Here is a 22,260-nt window from a genome sequence, read left to right as displayed (position 1 = left end):
ATAAATATGTGTCCATAAATACATTACATAGCCATATTGCATATCTTCCATGGAAATGGGAGAGCAGAGGCCATTCACAGCTTTACAAAAGAAACAGGAGTTTACATAGATCAATATCGTTCTCACTAACCCCCACCCCGCAGTTTTTATCAAATAGTACAACTCTGTTTTTGCTTGACACTGAGATGTTTGGTTTGGTTTGGATTGGTTGTTGTTTGTTGTTTTTTTTTAAAAAAAAAAACCACACACAATAGCAGTTTATGCACCTGTCTTTTTGTCTTTTCTATGGGTGTATTTGACCCCCTGCTTGGGAGACTATTCACTGCTCCCCACAGTGTTGGGGTTTTTTTTGAGGGGTGTGTGAATGTATTTCAAATAGATACGATTTTAGTATAGTGCAGAGGTGGCTCCACAGACCAAAGCTGCATCAGCATCTGCCTTGAAAGGTGGATGGGGTTGCCCACCTGTCAGTCACGTAATGTAACAAATGACATCAAGTGTTTTGCTGCTTTGAAGTCCTGGAATCAGGAAAAAAAGCCTTCCTTTTAACAGTTCCTTGCTGTTTGTGAGGTGCTTTGAAGCCCTGACTTTGGCACTTCAAAGAGCAGCCAAACTGAGAAACCTTGGATGCACTCGGTGCTTTTTTTCTGTAGGTACTCAAGGGTACAGAGTACCGTATTTTTCGTCCTATAGGGCGCACCGGCCCATAGGACGCACCTCGTTTTTTGGGGGGGGGAATGAATAAAAAAAAATTATTTCCCCCCCCCGCCGCAGCTGCTGCCCCAAGCCTTGCGCACACCTGCCCGAAGGGCAGGCTGCCGCCCCAAGCCTCGCGTGCCCGGCAGGACCTCCCGCCGGGCGCGCAACGCTTGCGCACACCCGCCTGAAGCACGGGGCGCCCTTCGGAGGGCTCCCCGTGCTTCGGGCGGCAGGTTGCCGCCCCAAGCCTCGCGCGCCCAGCGGGACCTCCCGCCGGCGCGCAAGGCTTGCGGACACCCGCCCGAAGCACGGGGCGCCCTCCGGAGGGTGCCTCGTGCTTCGGGCTGCAGGCTGCTGCCCGCAAGCCTTGTGAGCCCGCAGGAACTCCCGCGGGCTCACAAGGCTTGCGGATAGCTTCCTGAAGTCTGGAGAGCGAGAGGGGTCGGTGTGCACCAATGCCGCTAGCTCTCCAGGCTTCAGCGAAAGCCTGCATTCGCCCCATAGGATGCACACACATTTCCCCTTCATTTTTGGAGGGGAAAAAGTGCATCCTGTGGGGCAAAAAATACGGTATTGGCATCTTTCTTTTTCAAATGTTGTGAAAAAGTGAAAAAAGCACTGGGTGCACTAGAGAGCTTCCTTCAGGGAGGAGTTGTCTCACACATCCAGACCAAGCTGGACTGAGTTCCCCACATATAATCCAATGTATGAGGGGTTCAGTCCTACTTAGCACTGAGTTTGGATGCACAACAGAGTTTCTTGCAAGGGGTGCCTTTGCCTATGGAAATTTCATGGAGGGGATGGTATGGCCAGGAGGAAGAGTGGGGGGAGCCTGAGGATTTGGAGCTAGAGGAGTCTGTGAATGATCCCAGTAGGGTGGAATTGGGGTCTCAAGAAGTGTCTGATGCCAAGGGAAGGGTAGGAGACCTGGAAGGGGAAGATTCAGACCCTGAGGAAGACCAAGCAGATTGTCAAAGGGCTACTTGTTCATCACACCTTATTTATCAGCCTGTTTGTATTGATGGGGCTATTTAGAGCAATGGAATATCTCACTATGAGGAGTAGCAGAGAAAGATCCTCTTGCAGGTGGATCCTCTTGCATCATAAATACATTTTTTGACTTAAAGAAAACTGAAATCTTGCTTTGGCTTCTGGTAAGAGCTGGACTAGATTCAGCTGTTTTGACAAGTCAGAAAGAGCTGCCCAACCTGGTTCCACATACCAGGGAGGTGGAGCTGCTTTGTCCTGTTACACACAACCTATTCTTTCCATCATATAGATTCCATCCATAGATATATGGGGTTAGGGTTGAAGACACAAGAATTGACCTGTATTACCTTGGTGAGGATTTTCAATAATGATTACTCAGCTTGTTGGGTTTTGCAAGTTGAGTTATACAATGTGTGAAAACATCTATTGTAATGTGAGATACTGTTCTTCTAAATAATATATTTCTGCTGGTGTTCTTCCGTTCTCCAGGATAAAGATTGAGGAAGAATATGCCAAGAACTTGTCCAAACTATCACAAAACTCATTGGCTGCCCAGGAAGAAGGGTAAGGTCATATTCTTTCCATTGTGAGAGGGATGAAATCCCATGTAGCTATAAAACCTGTGCCTTTACTTAAATAATTTCTCCGCTCTTTCTTGCTTTCTGTCTGGGATCGACATTGGACCCTGGGTCCATCCTGTGTGGTTTCTTTCTTTGGAAATCAGCACAAGAATGAAAGGTTGTAATTTGTACTCTGATGGGGAAGAAAAGGATCAGTTGCTCACCTATCCATTGAAAAAATGAAAAGAAAAAAAGTGTATTGATACTTCAGTAATGTGTTAAGTGTTTGGAAGTTAGAAGAGAAAGTAAGGATCCTAGAGAAATATACCTCTTCTCTTTCCGTGGAAGTTTCAATCCAGCACAACTGTATAGCAGGCCAGCTGTCAAGTAGCAGTAAGCCATAGTTAATGGTTTATTGAGACAGAGCAGTGCACACTGCCTGATTACTCCTGCTTTGTGCCTCACCAGTGGGAACAACCAGCCATGAATCATTGGCTTCTTGTTAGGTCCAAACTGGGATTCTGTTTTGTTTCTCTTTAATAAACCAGATCAACAAGCCAACAACAAACAATGGCTTTATGTCGATGAGTAGTCATGGTTTGTTAGAGTGAAACAAACCACATCTCAGGTTCAGGCTTCATGGCTTGTTTCTCCCACTAGGGGACAAGTTGGAGCGGAAGCGATTGGGCAATGTGCTCTAGCACACTGTTCAGTCCAAATAAGCCTTTAACCGTGACTTACGGTTATTTGCAAATGCGGTCAATGAGCATATATAATGTAGCCTTTTGATACATTTGATTTTTCTTGCGATGGGGATTTGACCACGTTTTATGTCCTTTCCAACTCAGAAATGTGATTTGTATTTTATTATAAGTCTTTGCAGTTCCATCTATTCTAGATTCGCCGTGGCATCTGACGAGGTGGACTCTAGCGTACAAAAATATATCCCAAAATAAATGTTAGCCTTTAAATAAATTTGTTCCTCTAAGGAGTCTCTACAGACCCTTTGATGTTTCTTGCCACAGAGTATAATTGAATCGCAAACATCTGATAACTTAGTTTGCTCCCTTAACAAATTCCTTGTTCCTTTTAATGTTTGTGTCCTCCTGGAGGAGAGTATATTGACTGCAGGAATTCACAGTTTATTCGTTTTCTACTCTGGAGGACAAGAGGAATTTTAATGGGGCATGCCTGCATACCAAATAGTGAATTGGGTTTCTGCTTGGATGCATTCAATTCCTGGTTCCAAAAGAGATGTAGGCAAAATAATTCCTGTCTTGTACAAAAACTTTGGATTTCAGCATGTCCGTCTATAGTATTAAGATGGCTTTCAGACACTAGCAAACTGTCCAGTATCATTTACTTACGCTGTACGTTTCTTCTGTTTCAGTGGCTATGGAACTTTTTAAATTTTGTGATATGGGGGGGGGGGGGACATGTAGCAAGGCAGATTAACTTTCTTTGTCACCTGGTATTCATTACATTTATATCCTGTCTTTTTCAATGATGAAACTCGTGTAAACTTCCAGCTCATTACCTAATGTTACCTTATGTTATTATACCCTCCAGTAGACTAATTCTCACAAGTTATTGGACACTTTGCTTGGAGGAGCTACTAAGAGTTTGGAATACATGTTTGAAAAGGCTATTAAAAGAAATCACATTGTTTATTTTCTGTCACCTGAGAAAATTAATTCAATTCTCTGTGTTGTCATGGGCTCATTTCAATTGTTTGACATTTTGAGGCTTAACAAACAAACAAACAAACAAACAACTCATCCAAACGGCTCCTCATTAGGTAAAACCTTCCTAAATGTAATTGGAGTCTGATGGGAGACACTCTGGATCTAATCAACATTTTATGTCTACTCTACATATTATGCTTCAATTTATGGTTAAGCTATCCCTTTTGGTATTTAAAAAGTATCAAATTACACACTCGAATCAGTAGCTGAAGAAGTCATTAGTTACCTCTGCTGAATTATTATAACTACAAGTAAGAGCACAGGTATGAAAGTTGCTAGTTTGTCTCAAATGAATGGTAATTATGAGCCTAAACAGCACTAAGGGATTGTGAGCGTAATTTATTCCAGGGGGTGGATGGGGGAAATGGGATGAGATTTTGCTGAAAATAATTATGCTCATCTTCCTTCCCCCGAATGTGAATCTGAACATGAGTCTAGAGAGAAAAATTATGTAAGATAATTTACATTTTTTGTCTTTTGAGTTCAGCACTCTGAAATGCTTCTATTCCCATTATGTGTAGTATTTGGAATGCTACTGCTAACAGAAACGTACGTTTGTAATGATGAGAATTGGATGCTAATGAATGAGTAAATTTCTTACCCGTCACATATGTTTCAGGACGCTTGGAGAGTCTTGGTCTCAGCTGAAGAAAAGCCTGGCTGATGAAGCAGAGGTTCACCTCAAGTTTTCCTCCAAGGTAATCACTTCATAAGGAATCTTCTGTGTGGGGTTGAGACCAGCAGAACATGTTTTCTGAAAACTGGGGTGCAGTTTTACATAAAAGCTGCATTTGCGGGATTTTCATGGGTAAACTGGATAAGATGTCTGAGGAACAGAAGGATCCCAGTGAGTTGCTTTTTCCCAAAATCAGAAGCTATTTAAGCAAATGACTGTTGTGGCCCTCTAATGCTGGTTGATAGGAAGCTGCCTTCCATCAGGACAGACTGTTGTTTACTCTGGCTGGCAGTGGTCTCTTACATAATCTGTTCTGCAATCCTTTTTTTAAGTGGGGATGCCTAGGTTTGAACTTTGAACCTTCTGCACTCAAAGCATGTCCTCTGCCATTGATCTGTGGTCCCTTCATTGATTCCTAAGAAAGCACCATATGCAAACTTTAGGCATGAACCAGCCAAAGTTTTATTATTATTATTAAATATTTTCCGTTTTCAAAAGTTTACAGATACACATCTTACAGTCTTGTACTTCCAATACAAATACATGTCAGACTTCCCTCCCCCCCTTTTGTGGTTTCTTATTTAAATTTTTAACACTGCATTTTCCACTTTACTCCATTTCAAATTGTTCTACAATTAATCTTAATCATCCTTTTAACTTTTTGTTTTAAGTTAAGCCTACCAACATACATAGTTGCATACCATGGTTTTTCAAATATTCCACAAATATTCCCCACTCCTTAATAATAATAAAAAAATTCTCTTGGTTTCTTAGCACACCTGTTAATTTTGCCATTTTGGCGTAATCCATCAGTTTCGTCAACCACTCTTCCTTAGTTGGAACCCCATCCTCTTTCCATATCTGGGCAAATACCATCCTTGAACCAGCCAAAGTTGATCTTTTTCAAGTACTATGAGTCAAGTCCATGAGAGAGATTAAAGCATTAAAATAGTGAAATTTGAAAGCTTTTATCGTTGAATTGCACTTCCGATTAAAAATTATAAACAGCCTTATTCAAAGGTTAGCAGCTTAGAAATAAGCAGAAAAATAGGTTAGCACATTGTGGAATTATCACTTAATGGGTGCATATCCTCTGATAGAGACAAGTTCTGCAGATAACTTTTTTCCATTTTCATCTGATAAATGTGCCAGTTTCCTTGGAATCACAATGCTCAAGGCTGCAAGCTCAGTTAATGTGGGTGGAGTTTAGTTTATGGGTTGTGTGATTACTGCATAATATGTGTGCTGGGGCGGTATTCAGTTTGAAAATCTGGGATGGGTAGAAATTAACTACCTTCAATGCTATCACAGCACTTCTTTAGAAAGAAAACTATTAGTTCAAGTGACCTTTTTTCATCAGTCTGTGCCTGGAAGGAATCCTCAGCAGTCCCAAGACTATTGATTCAGCTGAATAACTGCCCTTCTCGTGATCAAGTTGTTAAGAGATTAGACAGCAGACAAATTTTGCCTGCTTCATGGTTTCAATTGTTGCAGACATGTTGAAATATACACTGAGTCAGTGTTTGGCTGGTTATGTAGTACACATGCATCTAAGTCATGACTTGGGGTGGAAATGTCCTTCCCCTGGTTGCCTTTTTCGTTCCTGCAGTTGGTTGAGACAGAATAGGTCTGCTTTGCAGACAGTACTGATGTCGTTGTGTTTGAGAGCCAAAACAGATGTGACCGGGAAATCCATGGCCAGATCTCCCAGCTCTTTTCTCTCTGTTAAATTGGGATATGCAGCATTTTGACTGGCACACCGTTGCTGAGGGGAAAGGCTGTTTAACACCTTATTTTTTGAACACCCATTCCCCACCAACACCCCGCCTGCACTTGCTAGTCCTGTTGGGGGAAATACAATACTGTTACAAGCATCTGTCTTTTTCTCTGAGGGGGGATAATAGCAGTTTCAAGGAGGAGATTTCAATCAGGAATACAGAACTTGGAGACAGGGCTAAAAATACTTTCTCCCCCGGTGCTGTTACTATTCCAATTGATGTTTGAAGTATAGTGCTCCTGGCATCCTGGAATCACCAGATGCTGTGAATGAGAAAATATTTTTAATTGTAATTGGGGGGGGGGGTTACTTTTTTTCTCAATTGCTCCATTATGGATGTATTTGCCAGCATGGACTCCTTCAGAAGGATGGGTGGGATTTAACTTGAATGAATAAACAAACAAATAAATAAAAATAGAGTGTGTCACCCACACTACGCAAACTGGAAATTTCCTATGCCATACACCTTGAAAAAATTATGGCCAGAATAGAGGTGTATCAATTATCAGCCATTAGTCCTTCCTCAACCAAATTTCCCTTGCCCTTTGTTTCAGCTCCAGGCAGAGGTGGAGAAACCCCTTCTCAACTTCCGAGAAAACTTCAAGAAAGACATGAAGAAGTATGACCATCACATTGCTGATCTGAGGAAGCAGCTGGTTAGCCGGTATGCATCCGTGGAAAAGGTAAGCCAAAGCAGTCAGATGAGTTCATTTGAGGGGGTCAGTGGGCTGCCTGAAGGTTAGGGATAACTTGGCAATGCCACCTTCAGAAACAGACGACGATAGCTTATGTTTCTTCCCCTGCCAAATCTATTTCGGTTTGAAGAAACAAGTGCATGTAGTTCATGCTTCAACTTTTTAGTGTGCCCTATATTAAGCCAAAGTAGCTGACTTCTCAGACAAACATAGTGTTGATATTATTAAAGGTTGTTTGCTCCAGCATTCCTAATGATTTAATAGTTGCTACATCTGAAGAAGTACTCTGAAGAGCACCTTTAATCTTCTCTGTGGTGCTAAAACTATCACACAGAAGAGGAAGAATCTCTGTGTCTCGTGGTTCATGTTCCAGGTTCATGGCCTCCAACAAGGGCATATGTTCCATATTGCAGTGATTAATTCTGAAAGGGGGGGAGGGATATGAAAAAGAGGAGGCAAATGGGTATTGTTTTTCTGCTGAGGAGGATTTCATGGTCATTTCTTTTTGTTTCAAGGCCCGAAAAGCATTATCGGAGAGGCAAAAGGATTTAGAGATGAAAACACAGCAGTTGGAGATAAAACTCAGCAACAAGACAGAAGAGGAAATTAAGAAGGCTAGGCGGAAGTCCACCCAAGCTGGTGAGTGAGGATAACGTGTGTTAAGAAGACAGGGAACAGTGGTGTAAAAAAGAAAGTTAGATGGAACAGAGTCCCTGCTGTTTAGCTAAGGAGAAAACTTAAGTTCGGGAAGCACTGTTTTGTGAGAGGATAAAGAGAGCACAAATGCTGACTGGCTCACTCCACTTCCCCAATGTGATGCCCTCCAGATGTTGTTGGACTACAACTTCCATCAGTCCTGGCCAGCATGGCTAATAGCCAATGATGATAACAGTTGTGTTCCAACAGCATCTGATGGACACCAGGTTGAGGAAGGCTGACTAACTCCCTGAATCTTAACATTTGGTGTTGATCAGGACTGAATTCATAACAGTTCCTTCCTTCTGGTTAGATTGCAAATATTTGCTACAGACATCCCAAGGTTTAGGTGCTATTGATAAGTTCCAGGATTTAGCTTCTTTCCCCCCACAAAGGACCACTGTTACATACATCTGAAAGACGAGAGGAGGAAAAGTATGTAGAGCAATTAAGGAAAAGTGACCAATTATGCAGGTCTTTGTAATGCTGGAAGAGTCAGATAGGAGTTTAGTATATCAAATTGTCAACACTCCTTGAAGCTGGTTAGTTCGGTGATGTGACTTTCTGTGATTATATTTGTCCATTTCCTCTCTGTTTCCTTGTATTTATGTTAAATATTTGACTAGCAGAAAGTAGCTCTGGAGGTGCTCTCTACATTCAACACTTCGTGATTCCATGTACCATATTTTTCGCTCTATAAGATGCACCAGACCATAAGACGCAGCTAGTTTTTGGAGGAGGAAAACAAGAAAAAAAATATTCTGAATCTCAGAAGCCAGAACAACAAGAGGGATTGCTGCGCAGTGAAAGCAGCGATCCCACTTGCTGTTCTGGCTTCTGGGATAGCTGCGCAGCCTGCATTCACTCCATAAGACGCACACACATTTCCCCTTACTTTTTAGGAGGGAACAAGTGAGTCTGATAGAGCAAAAAATACAGTAATTTGCATTTTATAAAATACATACTCTCTGATTTGTACACTAGATGGCAGGAGAGATATTCACTACTACTTGACTCAAAAACCTTGCTTTAAAAATCATATGATTTAAAAACAGCATTAGCCTGGGTCTTCTTCTGCATTTGTTCTACTTGAAAACAATATTTGGGGTCTCAGGTAGTAGCAGCATTAGAATGATCCATACTGAAACTGATAAGAGGAGCAGCTTTTCCTGCTGCTTGCCAGCATGCTGCAACATGAGGGTAGCAGTGAGGGCTAGGCAGGGGCGCTTGATTGGCTCTGCTCATATGACATCACTGCTGCCCTGCTGCACCTCCGCACCATTCTGGTACATGGCAGCAATTCTGCTGCGAGGAAATCAGCTATATGGTGCTCCCTGACAGCTACTCCTGGCCAGTAAAGAGAGTTTAACAAAGGGAAGCCATAAAACAAGCATGGATTGCCCATTTGACATAGCAAATAAATATCCAAGGCTTGGGGCAAAAACTCCATTTTGTTTCCTCACTGAACTGTACTTTTGTTTCTCAGTCCAATTGAAATTTCAAAAAGTGGGAAACAATATTTTTCCCTTTGTTCCATGGCACAGTTTCTGAATGTTTTCATGACTCTTGGCCTCTGTGGCCAGGGAGACTTGGGGAGATTTCCTTGAAGGGAGAGGAGGACACACCTAGGAGGTAGGAAATCACTGGACTGGTTTCTTTCTCACTGTTTGTCTTACAAACATGCTCCATTGTGAGGCATGCTGTCCAGCTGGATGAGCCCGCAGTATGTGTTTGACAACTGTGTTTCACTCCTATTAATAAGGATGGAGAGATCACCACTCACTTCTCTCCTAATGGGTTTGATTTAGCTACACTACATTCTCTTCGTTCTTAACACCTTGCATGTAGGAACGTGTAGATAACTGCACTTTCACTTCTAAGTACCCTTTAGGGCGATGAGTGGGCTCGCAAAGAAAAGTTACTCACTGTTCTTTGCTTTGTGTGTTGCAGGAGATGACCTCATGCGCTGTGTGGATCTGTATAATCAAGCCCAGTCAAAGTGGTTTGAAGAAATGGTGACCACCTCTCTGGTATGTCATGTTGGGTCTCTCCATGTTATGTTTGCAAAACTTCAGTGATAAGTGCCCGTCTGGTAAACGTTATCAAAAGTTCAGCCCATGCCTGATTTTGCCACAACATTCTCAGGTTCAGCTCTGGGCGGCTTCCAGCAAACATAGTAAAAAATTAAACCTTAAAAAGCTATCTTGGCAAATTCAGCATACATTGTGTACGCAACAGTTTTTCTGGTCTGTGCATCATTACAGTGGCCCCTGCATTCTGAGAGGGCTCATTACAGAGACTATTGATTGGGTATTCATAGTAGGAGCTGTGGTAGCAGGTAAAGCCCTCATCTGCTTCAGCTCTTGTTTGATCCATGCTCTCGTTTCAGATGGATTCTTTAGAGAACAATAGTGAAGTTCTTAGTCGCTAAGAAATTCTAGGTGGTTCACATAAAGCAATCTCACCTTTCATTTGATGTTCAAGTATACTGCCTTATCCCCCATCTTTTAATGAAAATTTTTTATTGTTTCCTTTCAGGAGCTTGAGAGGCTAGAGGTGGAGAGAGTGGAGATGATTCGGCAGCACCTTTGTCAATATACACAGTTGCGGCACGAGACAGATATGTTCAACCAAAGCGTGAGTCTGCTTGGCCTTTTCTCCTTTCTGAAACAGTATTTCAACAGGCCCTTGTAAACCCAAGGCCTTAGGGTTGCACTGAGCCCGCCAAACTCTTGCCCTCCAGTGTAGACAATGGCATAAGTACCACACGACTTGAAAAAACAAACGATCTATTAAAATGCATTGGCCTCCTTGATGTAATATCTGTGGTCTGCTCTTCTTTCAAAATGGTACCCTTGGAATAGCTCACGGCCTAGTTGGAAATGTTGTCTGAGCACAGTGAGGAAACAAATCTGAAGAACCGGGAGAAGGAGGTGGGGAAGTGGTTCAGTTTTGCTAGGGGGTCTCATGAGGCATTCCTTTGTGCTCTTATGGTAACACTGCTGTTGTTTCTGTGTCTTTCAGACAGTAGAACCCGTGGATCAGTTGCTTCAGAAAGTGGATCCAGCCAAAGACAGGGAACTGTGGGTAAAAGAACACAAAACCGGTAATATCAGACCCGTGGATATGGAGATATAGACTGCTGTTGCTGGTTGTAAGTGGTGGGCTCCTTGTCTCAGCCATGTTCGAGAGAGTTCTGTAAAGCCTCAGGAGTAGGGAAAAGAGAGACGTTCTGCTGTCAGCTTCCTTATATATTTATTATTGCCTGTAGGGACTATTTCTGTCATGTTTGATCATTATTTCATTTCCTGTTGTGCTTTGCCTTAAACATCGAACATTCCAGGTTTGAGAAGCCACGCTTTATACTTCTTTTCAAAAATTGGCTATCAGCAGCCAAGAAGTTGCTGCACTCGTGATAAGCTGCAGGGGTTGTTTTCTGGTACAAAGAGAGTTTTGCTATTCAATTGTGATTGACTATCTCATGCTACTCCCCTTGCATGATGCTCTGTTTGTACAGCAATGCTAAGACACAATATGCCTCTGTCAAACAAACGAGACTGGTGAATTTGAACACGACTCTGGAAGGAGTGAGATCTTCCTGAATATTGCCACTTAATTGGATGGAAAGGGGGGGGGTGAGGAAAATGCTCCTGTCCTCCCTTTACAATTTATGAAATGGCATTCATAAATCTAACCTACCTCACAGGGGTGTTGTGAGGATAACAGTAAAGCCTGTACAATATGTATTTTTTAGCAAATCCTGACTCCCATGACTGCAGACTGCTGTTGTGAGGCCATCTGTTAAATTGTGTCTTTTTCAGTACAAAAGAAAATGAGGTAATAGGTCTGGTGACCTTATGAAAAGGTTGGTCCTTCTTTATATACCCTCTCAGGTACTCACTGACTGTAGTCCACAAGCCACTTACTCTGAATGGGTGGGATTCATCTAATAAACCCTATCAGTGGAAGCCCTGCAGGAGGGCTTCTGCTTTACAGCAGGGCTTTACCCCCATCTCCTCCTCCTGCACCCCCCAAAATTTGGTTCTTGGGAGGCAGGAGGGCCCCCCAGAAAAACACGGTGGGAGGGGGGGATTGTTCCATCTGGCAAGCTGATATGCTTGTGTAGGCAGAACATTTGTAACAGCGTGACAATGAATCCCACCCATGGTCTCCTTGACTTTGCCAGGGACAATTCCTGAGGAAATGTTCTGAGAATTGCACACATTTATCAGCACTCTCCAGAAGAAAATGATGTCCTCCATTGAATAGATAATAAGGCTACAGTGATTAGGACCCTGATGCTGTAGTCTTCAAAGAACTTTTTGAATGCTTCCCTTGAAAGATTGTAGCCAAATCAAATTAATTAAGGCATTGCTTGAGCTTTACTTTCCACCAAATAACTTACAAGTTTACAGACTATATAGATGGCAGAACTTCCTAGCTAATGTATCTTACCTCAGACATGAGTTACCCAAAAGGTGGATTTATCCAATTGCTCTCTGGTTGCGTCACGCCACAGCAACATTCAAGTGGGACCTGCTCTTTGGGGAGGTTTTAACAGGCCTTTGGTTGCTGAACTCCTCCATCATGGCAGCCATTTTAAAACAAGGAATTCAGTCTGTGTTAAACCTTTTCAGAAGACCGAGTTCCATGTAGCTCCCAACATGCTGTGATAGCCAAAAATCAACACAAGTAAATTAGAAACGATTGTATAAATCCGGCCAAATATGCATTCTGAAGCTAACATTCTGAAGTGCAGCTCTTTTTGTGAATGACGATGGACCCAATGGATCCTGAGGTCCCAAATGTTGAGAACTGTTGGAGAAGAACCACGGTGTTCTTTGTCCCTCTTTTTTCTTCGTTTGTCTTGCCTTGTCTTGCCTTGGTATTTATACAGAACAAATATTTCCCCTCTGAGTTTATCAGATCTCTTTTCGTTCCTCATACTGCCAAGTGTTTTGTTTGATCAGCTGTCATAAGCAAATGTGAGGAGCAGATAGCCCTTTATGTCATTCCTGAGTATTCCAATATTCTTTTTACTGGAATGCCTAAGTCTGTACTATGACTAGATTTCTCATAATCACTGAATAAATGTTTTTATTTTTTGAATGATGATAGGTGTTGCAGATAAGTGGAGTTCCATGAGCTCACTTTGGCCTGGGTGGGTTGAGGTGTAGGTGGGAGAGGAGACATTTGTTTTGTTTGGTGCTGTCAAGCAAACTATCCCCATAAATTATAACACAACTTCAGCTAATTTGATCATTCTTGCGTACTCTTCCCTTGCTTTACTTCCAGTGAAATATCATTTTTTCCTCTTTCTGTGTAACATCAGGTTTCTAATAGGAAACACATTTCATCTTTCTACCCCCAAGAAACTGACCATCAAGGTTGCAAAAAGAACGATTTATCCTGTTGGTATGTGTGGGGAAATTGAGACTTGGACACATCCCAGCATTAAAAAGATTTCCAAGGCATCCGTTCAATTCTTCTTCCTGTTTTGAAAACCAGAGTCATATTTCCATATTCTGTGCATCCTTCAACCAGCTTGCCATTGTCTGGAGCATCCCTCACTTACCTTTTCCTGGCCTTCTCTCTTGTCACTGTTTAGCAGTCTGCTCCTGCATGATAAAGACCTTGTCCTCTCATTTTCCTTCACGTGTGTTCTCAGGTATCAGCCAACATAAGTGAAACTGCCCACACAAATTGTGAAAAATAACAGACCATCTCTCAAAATATATTTTAAGCAATTTCTCCATAAATACTCAACAGCACCTGACAGATTTTGTTCTCTTGTGTCTGCTGCTTTGCACCAAATAAGAATTGTCTCATTTTTCTATGTTCTGTAGTGACCTACCCATTATCCTCCCTCTCCATGTTTCTGGTGTCTTTCTCCTTTTTTCTTCAGAGTCTGCAGGTATCACATTGCACTCTGCACTACCAATTTTACTTTGAGGAGCCACCTCATTTAAAGCAAGCTCTCCCAGACGTTGCTAAAGATTATATACTGATTTGGAAGTCTCTTTTTATAATGTGGCAGATCTATAAGGTAATTGGTAATATGCTTGTGCTAGGTTTGTTTGTTTCTTTTGCTATTTTTATATGCCAGATTCCCTTTTTCTTCTGGGCTGATACAGCCTGTTCGCACTTTAAAATTTCTGTCTTGCACCAAGTGGCACCCACTGAGTTCTAAGATTTGAGTAGCCGGTTCCATTAGGTTCAAGCCATTAGTACTACCCTCTAACATCCTCATTTCTCCTTCCTTGTTCTCCTTAAAGCTCTCTTTTGCCATGTAAAGTAGATATAGGTGGCTTCAAACAGAGGAAGGGGCAAGCAGAGCGGGAGAAGGGGTTGTTGAGCCCTTTCCTTGCCCCCGATTTGCAAATCCTGAATAGACAATTAGTTGGCAAGGAACAGATTAAATGGCCTCTTTCTTTGCTCTTCTGGTTCTCTGCCTAACCTGATGCAATGGATGGTTGCTTTTCATGACTTAAGAAAGCCTTTCGGGGGAAACAATCACAGCATTACACCCAACCATTTCACCATAACCAGACAGCCATTTTATGTGTAACATGTTTCTACTCAGGCTTGTCCTCAGAAACTTTCTTTGCTGTACTGCTTTATGATTTGTGCTTCATTCTCATCTAAACTTATGGGCTCAAAATTTAAAAGGAGAGAGCTGTTCAAATGATAATGCTCTTTTAAAAGGAGACCAACAAAAAAAGTTCAGCATGCCAATTTTGTGATGTTCTTTCTCTTTAATTGAAGTTCAAAACCTCGTTGCCTCTGTTAAACTCCTGTGCCATCTCAGTGTTCTCACTGGATGTCCTTGCTTTCTGGGTGCTATTGATCACATTCCTACTATTTTTATATTTTAAAAAATGACATTTGTTATATGACTTGCAGTCATGAGATGGTTCGCAAGTGCCATTCACGCTTCAGGTTCTTCTTTTATATCAGTTCATATTTAACTTGAATTTTCATTAGATTAGCCATTCATGAACAGCCAATTTTTGTTGCATCTGTTTTCTAGCTGCTTAATCTCAATGTCATTTTAACACACAGTGCTCATGGCTTATACACTTGCCAACACTCAACAATATGAAATAAGTCCTAACTGATTTGTTCAGTTTTCCAGTTTCACATAGGAGAGTTTTATTGCTCTATGGGGATGTCTTTCTAACATCTCCAGTTTCTTTTCTGGAAAAAGTGTGCTCTAAGAGATAATCAGCTTAAAATAAAATAAACACTCCTAAGCACAGTTTGGGGACTTAACAAATCTGCAAGCCATTGGGCAGTTACTATAACAGGAACTCTGAGCATATCCAGATGCAAATCTGTGTTCGCCAGTGGTGGGGGTCCTCTGACCCACAGAGCTGATTAGGCCTGCCAGGCGTCTCCCCATTTGAGTTGTGGAGTAGTTTGGAGTTTGGCATATGACATCAGGAGGTGTGGGACAAGCAATCAATACCCACAGGACCAAAGTGAAAAGGTATAATCAGGTTCACACTCTTACTCAGGCGCTCACGATTCTTCCTTTCCAGCCACTGGTGTAATTTGGCACCTTTTGAATTTGACGCCCTTTCCTATTACCCTGCAGTAACAAAAAGAGTGGAATTACAATTGGAAAGGAAGTAGGCATGTGCTTTGTGGGCAGTGCCAGATTTACATATAAACTAAAAAAGCTATAGCTTAGGGCCCCACTCTCTTGGGCCCCCCCCAAAAAAATTAAAGGGGGAAAAAAGCTGGATGTACTTTGATAAAATACATATTTATTTTCTTATGTGCAAATCCAAAAATGCCCCCCCCCATTGGGTGGAATCCAACATTGTGCTCTGCATCTTGTTCTTCCTGTACAAAGTTTTCTCTTTGTGCAACAGAATGTTCTCCACTCTCCTTCCACTGTACATCCCATAAATCTGTTCTTGGGGTCCCCCCAGTGATCTTGAGCAGATTTGGGGAGGGCATGGCAGGGAGGGGAGAACACCCATTGTACAAGTGGAAATCCTTGATCTGATGGGATGCTGTAATTGAATACAGCCCAGTAAGTTAAAAGATGATCCGTAGTTTATGAATAAAACCTAAGCACAGTGCTTATCTTCCATGCCAGACATCCTTGTGTAGCCATCTGCTGCTGCTATATTTCACACACACACACACACACACACACCCTTTATTCTGCTGGGGCACCTGTCTCTTCATAATTGTTGTAGAATCTCATTGACTTTATTCAGGGACATACCAGTTTTGTATGCCACCTGTTCCTAAGACATAGCTTTACTCTCGCTGCTAGATGTAATCTTTTACAGAACAAATCTATGCATTTACTCAGAAGTAAGCCCTTTGTAAAGTAGGGCTTACTCCATAGTTAGTATTATTGTTTATTAAGGTTGCAATGTTTTCATAAACGCAAGGCCTCCTAAGCAAGACCTGCTAAATCCCTGCTAAATTCAATGCCTGCCCTGGTATTTTTAGCCATTCAGGACTATTCCGTATGCTTTCAGAGTATATCGTCCATAAGCTCAATTTTGTGAACTGTGGAGAAGCTCAAGTTCTCTACAGTCATCCTTCTATTTTTTATTTCCCCACCCCCTTCCCTCCCCTACAACAGGGATGAAGTCATCATTAAAATTCTGAATTCCTTCTCATACATCTGTTGTTCTGTTGTGTACTTTTTCCTACATCCAGTTCAGAATTTTGCCAGCTGCCCGGCCTCTGTATAGTGTGAAATGGGAAGGGAAAGCAAACTTTTCTGCTATTTTCTGCAGACTTGTTCTAGGCTTTGCTTAGCAATGCTACTTGGGCTGCCTTCACAGCTGCATTCTGATCCAGTGTTCCATTATTAGCCCGGCTCTGATGTGAAAACAGCACAGAAGTGCCATCGTAAGGATGGCTATGAGCACAAAAGGGCTTACATTTCCATCTTTAAAAGGTGGGAGTAGGGGGAAATGTGACAGGTGGGCATAAGGGCACGAACCTGAGAATACAAGGACAAAAGAACATCTGATGAAATGAGCAGGCAACCATTTTGAAAGGAGCGAGGGGCAAAATGATTCTTAAAACTTCGTGTAGATTTAGCTTGCACAGCTACATGGCATGAGACTCTCAGGATACTGATAACTGATCTAAGTTTGTTTGGCAGTTGCTGATCATAAGCTCCCTTTTGATCCCCCCCCCCCACTTTTTTTTTTTGCTTACAAATTAATTCAGCAGACCTATAGAATTTAGAGGCTGACTAGGCTATTACTATACGATACAGTGGGGCATAGGGAAGTGTAGCACAGATGTATCCATGATGCCCCAGATTTGTTATCAAGCAGGGAAATAACAAAATATGCATCTTGCAAGGATTTTCGCCCCCATAGCTGCAACAACAGTTGTGGAGGTGGCATCAAGCATCTAAAATAATCCCTCATTGGGAAGTGTTGAGTGGGAAGCTTCTACACATGGTACATATTTCCATTAGAAACTAATAGTGATTTTGTCGTGCTAGTTTAAAAGTGATATCTTCTTCCAAAGAGTCCTGGAAAGTATAGTTGGGTGAAATTATGGCGAATTCTCTGTTAGAGCTATATCTAGTCGTCACCTCAGAAGTACAGTTCCCAGGCTTACCTAGGAAGAGTGAATGACGACTGTCAGACAGGTTGAAATCTGTAGTGCAGATATGGCCTTGATTTAGGAGTGTCAGTACTTGTGTATATAATGTGGATAAAGATATGTGAATAGTGTAAATAAGTAGACTTTGTCCAGTCTAATACCTTGAGCTCAGTATGTCTCCAACAGTGAACATTCGTTGGTTGCATGAACTCGGAACTGATTGTGCTCTATCAGTACTTGCACCAAAGGTGTTGTCTCTCAGATCCTGTCCGTAAATCACAATACCTAGTAACTAAGATGTGTTACAGTGGATTTTTTAAAAACCTCAAAGGCATAGCATGCAGTTGCATCTGGCAGGCAAAAACTTATAAGGTTCCCAGCAATTTGACTAGTGTACACGCTCACATTTAGCATTATGTAACCATACACTGTGCCTGGAGGTGGCACTGCATGTATTTTACATTTTGCTGATCTTGCATGGGGTTCTCCTGCTTGACTTTGTGTGACTCTAGTTTCCTTCACTTTTCGTATAAGCAAGTCAACCAATGTGTTTGTAGAACTAATGGTTGTGTACGTCTGTTAAGGTGATGTTTTGAGAGTCTTGCGGCATTTGTTCATTGCGGAGCAAGACAATAAGTTCTTTTATCCCATAATTGCTATGAAACAAAGAACACTGCACCCCAAAACTTGACATTCCCATATGACTGGGACTTCAACTTACATGGCAGTGAGTCTTCCTGATGTTTAGTTTGATGTCCATTCATTCTGTGCCCACTCATACATGCATCAGAATACTTCGCTGTGGTCTAATTTCAGACAACAATTTTTGTCAGATTTCCAAGTTGGGGTTTTGTCCTTATGCCTCCTGAAAACCTTCCACCTGCTATCAGGATTGGTACAGATACTTTTTTAAAAAGTCGATTTAGGTAACTACAATTTTTTTAAAGTGCTTGGAAATTTACTTTACAGCAAGCCTGTCTTGAGCCTCTGCTGTGTGTTCTACATAATTCATTGTGATATGGTGGCTCCTTTCTATGATGTGTTCTCTGCTCAGCTGTCTTGGTTTGTTTATGGTGTGATCCAGAAAACCAATGGTATGCCATTGATTTCAGCAAGATACATATCTTGCCGATACTTTCTTAGTCCTTATGCACTCCACGGTGCCAAATACTGTTGAAATCTAGCTAAATGCTCTTATTCTAACGTTTGGACCATGTAAAAATAAAAAAATAAGAAGAACCTTATTTGGAGGGGGCGGCGGCAGGAAGGCCAATGTTTTGGAAGCATAGAGAATTGGAAATGAAGAGAAATAGAAAATCCCCCCCCCAACTTATATTAAGTTGAAATATCTTGGATAAGATTGGTTTTAATCTAGAAGAGATGTAAAGAACAGACATATTTTCAGTTGTGTTCAAATACTCAATCTGGAATTTTTTTTTGGGGGGGGGGAGTTATTTTCCTTTGCTGCTCTTATCACAAGTAAACTCCAGCAAGATCTTGCTGTAAGTCTAAAGCACAACCAGTTTGGGCATTTTGAATACCAACAGCAAAATAATATTTTAGAGATTACAAATCCACCTCAGATTATTAGATTTTACATTTCTGAACTCATGGTCCACTCTTAATATAGTCCACTTTTAATATAGAATTTTTTACAGTATTAATGCTAGTGGAAAATCACATAACACTCCTTGAAAAAGTGGTGCAGGGCCTTTTTTGCCCCAGGTTGTGCCAAGTTTTGAGCGAGTGCCCAGTAACATTTAAGCAGAATGATTCCAAGTTTGGCAGCATTCGTTTCAAACTGATGTTCTTCTCTAGTGGTTCTGTTACATAAGCATTGCAAGTGAAGAGGATGCTTTTAATGGAAATTGTAATGAACCTTTTGGATGTTTGGGGTTTGTAGACAGTAGTAATTTCACTCTGTCAATATTTTTAAATCGGTTGACCCTAATGTGCATTGAATACGGTTAACGGAAAAACTCAAGACTACCTTCAGTGTTTGAGTACCCAATTCATCATGTCTATGTAGTAGCAATAATGTTTATTGCAGAGCAAGGAAGTGAAGGTGGCTACAATCTAATGAATAGCAAAGTGAATTGGTTGCAATCAATGGAGTTTGCAGTTTATGCCGATTTACTCAGAAGGAAGTTTTCCCAAGATATGTGCATAGGATTGCAGCCTTAAACATCCTTAACTGTGATTGTTGACTTTGATTTCTGGCAAATATATCCTTGTGTTCCTTTCCAAAATTGGTGTACACTGAAATTTCTGTTACCTGCATTTGCTTGTCTATTTTCCCAGTGAATCTGAATTCACTGTGTGCCTCCCATGTCAGAGTAGCCTTATGAAAGCAACACTCCCTGTTATCAAAACTTGTGTTTCCAAACACTGTAGGCTTATCACAGGCTATATGGATAAGCAAATTCACAATGTATTTGTTTTTACCATCCATGAGTAAATTGAAAGTGCACAATTCAGTTTTGCAGATATAATAAATTTGGAGGGCAGATCTGGCCAGCAACTAGCTCTCCCCAAAACAGTTTTTTTTAAAAGAGATTTTTAAAAATGGCATTGTGTATCTCGTCTTTTTATCCTGTACCTTTTACTAAACACTTTCTAAATTTTTACAGTCAAATGTGTCCTCTACCAGCAGTAATGGCTTTGAACTTTGTAATAATACTTAGCTGCAGATTTTTGGGCTGACTAGACATTTAAAAACTTAATTCTACTGTAAGCTCTGTGTATCAATAACAGCAGTGAGCCTTTAATCATTGTGAAAACTGTTAATGTGGCTTTTTTGTCCCATGCAATTGTATGACTAAAACACTGCAGCTGAAGAGGTAAATAAATACTCGTTAAAATTTAAGGGCCTTGTTGTCAGTTCAGGTATGTCTCCTAAATGTTAATATCACTGGAGTTGCACTGATTTACTCCATTTACAGATCTAGCCCTTAAATGTTGAAGGTATTTGCTATACATTTTTCCCCCCGTCTTATGTACAAACATTTCCATAAACTTTGTACTTTCCTCTATTTTAGCAAGTTTGTATTATGCACTTGAAAAGCTTTGTCTCATCTCATGTAAAATAAACTGTACAGTCCATTAAATGCTGTGTTACTGAACTGTTATTTTCACTAATAAGCAGCAAGATTTCTGTGACCACTTCACACTCGAATTAATCCACATGATTATGTACATCAGTACATAGAAAAGGATTAACATGCATCGGCATGCAAGAAGGCAGTATTTCAATGAATAGGAACAGGCACACCCTCTTGGACCCTATTGAGTCAATTGCTGGAACGATACCCTTTAACCATCTTCTGTGGTGACACTGCAACACAGCAGAAAGCATGCTATCAGCTCCTTTTTTCTGTTACGCTGACCCAGTTGTGTCACAAAATAAGTCATAGAATCATAGAGTTGCAGAATTGGAAGGGACCTAAAGGCAGGGGTGAAGCTAGGCTTTATTTCACTCAGGTCCCCAATATGTCAGTGCAGGAATCACAGCTAAAGAATCCCTGACAAATGGCCATCCGACTTCGGTTAAAAAAGACCTCCAAGGAAAGACAGCCTTTGGTCTGAAATCTCTGGCACCTTAAAAAGTGACTGCTGTTTCCTTGCGAAGGCATCTTTGTTCATCAAAACTTGACCCTGCCTACAATGCTCCAAGGAGAGGCGCCACCCCAGCGTTGAGAACTATTGTACAGAAAACTCAGAAAACAGAAATCCACTGTAAAGAAAACTTCCTTTTCCTCTCACATAGAAACATGTTTCAGTGTCATTTCGCATTACAGTGTCATCTGCAAAACCCACCTATACTTGATGTACACATTGTCTAGTAGTTCATCTATATTTTGGATATTTTAATAGGCATTCCATAGACCCACCTGCTTAACAATGTGTTGGGGTTTCTTCAGGTGGTGGTGGGGTGAATAAAAACTGCAACCAGCCCTGTGAGTAGGTTTTAACTAGCAGCAGTTTCTAGAGCAGCCTGGAAGGCAAGGGCTGGCTGAGCAGAGGATATTCTTGTTCTGCTTTACCTCAGAAGTTCTTAAGGGTAGATTGTTGCCTCAGACATGAGTTGTTGCTCATAGAAACAGTGGTATTCACTGGTCTGGTGGAAAGCATGGAGACCGACAGTAAGTGGAACCAGAGCCAATGACCAGTAGAGTCATCATATTCTAGTTTTGCCACCATCTGCCCCCCTGCTGAGTTTTACAGGGAATGACATTTCTTGGACTGGGTTGTTTTTGTTTTTATTATGTATTTTGTGTTTTCATATCCTGTTTTTATGTTGCAACCACTATGAGACCTGCAGGTATAGGACAGTATACAAATTTTAATAATAATAACAATAATAATAATAACAAGGCAGCAAATCAGTAAAGAACACAGCAGCTGTGCTTCTGTAGAGTATTATCTTGAAATTAAATGGATTATGAAGTTGCAGTAAGAAAAGGATGTAAGGTAAGCTGAAGTCTCTCTCTCTCTCTCTCTCTCTCTCTCTCTCTCTCTCTGTGTGTGTGTGTGTGTGTGTCTGTCTGTGTCTATGCGTGCACACGAGACTTCCTCCAGCTTACAGCCAATGATTCCAAACTGGCAATTCTGAAGTAAATTCCTTAGAGGCCTCTGCGTTTTGTCAAATATTCTCTCAAACAGAGAGTCTGAAGAAGGAGTCTTCTGCCCTTCAAAAACTGGGAGTAATTGCTCTTCCGATTATTATATTTGCTGAGGGGATTGGTACCCTGACAGTGAGTTTCTTACCCGGTGGCTTCATTGTCTGTTACAATTCAGTGTCAGTTGGGGGCCATCATGTAGTGACCAC

At 41.4% G+C, this 22,260-nt stretch overlaps 1 protein-coding gene across 5 annotated transcripts in view; it reads left to right on the top strand.

The window, feature by feature from the left end:
- GAS7 (growth arrest specific 7) overlaps nucleotides 1–20,539 on the top strand; it is a 133,554-nt gene extending 113,015 nt beyond the window's left edge. For all 5 annotated transcript variants that reach the window (XM_080993884.1, XM_080993885.1, XM_080993886.1 and 2 more), the window contains exons 8-14: nucleotides 2,179–2,253; nucleotides 4,614–4,692; nucleotides 7,002–7,130; nucleotides 7,658–7,781; nucleotides 9,789–9,868; nucleotides 10,377–10,475; nucleotides 10,863–20,539. In XM_080993884.1, the coding sequence (XP_080850010.1) occupies nucleotides 2,179–2,253; nucleotides 4,614–4,692; nucleotides 7,002–7,130; nucleotides 7,658–7,781; nucleotides 9,789–9,868; nucleotides 10,377–10,475; nucleotides 10,863–10,976 (700 nt within the window). In that variant the 3' untranslated portion in view covers nucleotides 10,977–20,539. The remainder of the gene's footprint in view (nucleotides 1–2,178; nucleotides 2,254–4,613; nucleotides 4,693–7,001; nucleotides 7,131–7,657; nucleotides 7,782–9,788; nucleotides 9,869–10,376; nucleotides 10,476–10,862) is intronic.
- The last annotated feature ends 1,721 nt before the right edge of the window (nucleotides 20,540–22,260 follow it).

Source organism: Podarcis pityusensis, assembly GCF_964106645.2.
Source record: "Podarcis pityusensis genome assembly, chromosome: 2".
In the NCBI taxonomy this organism is placed as follows: domain Eukaryota; kingdom Metazoa; phylum Chordata; class Lepidosauria; order Squamata; family Lacertidae; genus Podarcis; species Podarcis pityusensis.
The sequence above is the reverse complement of the archived record's forward strand: the minus strand, read 5'-3'. Positions and strand labels throughout refer to the sequence as shown.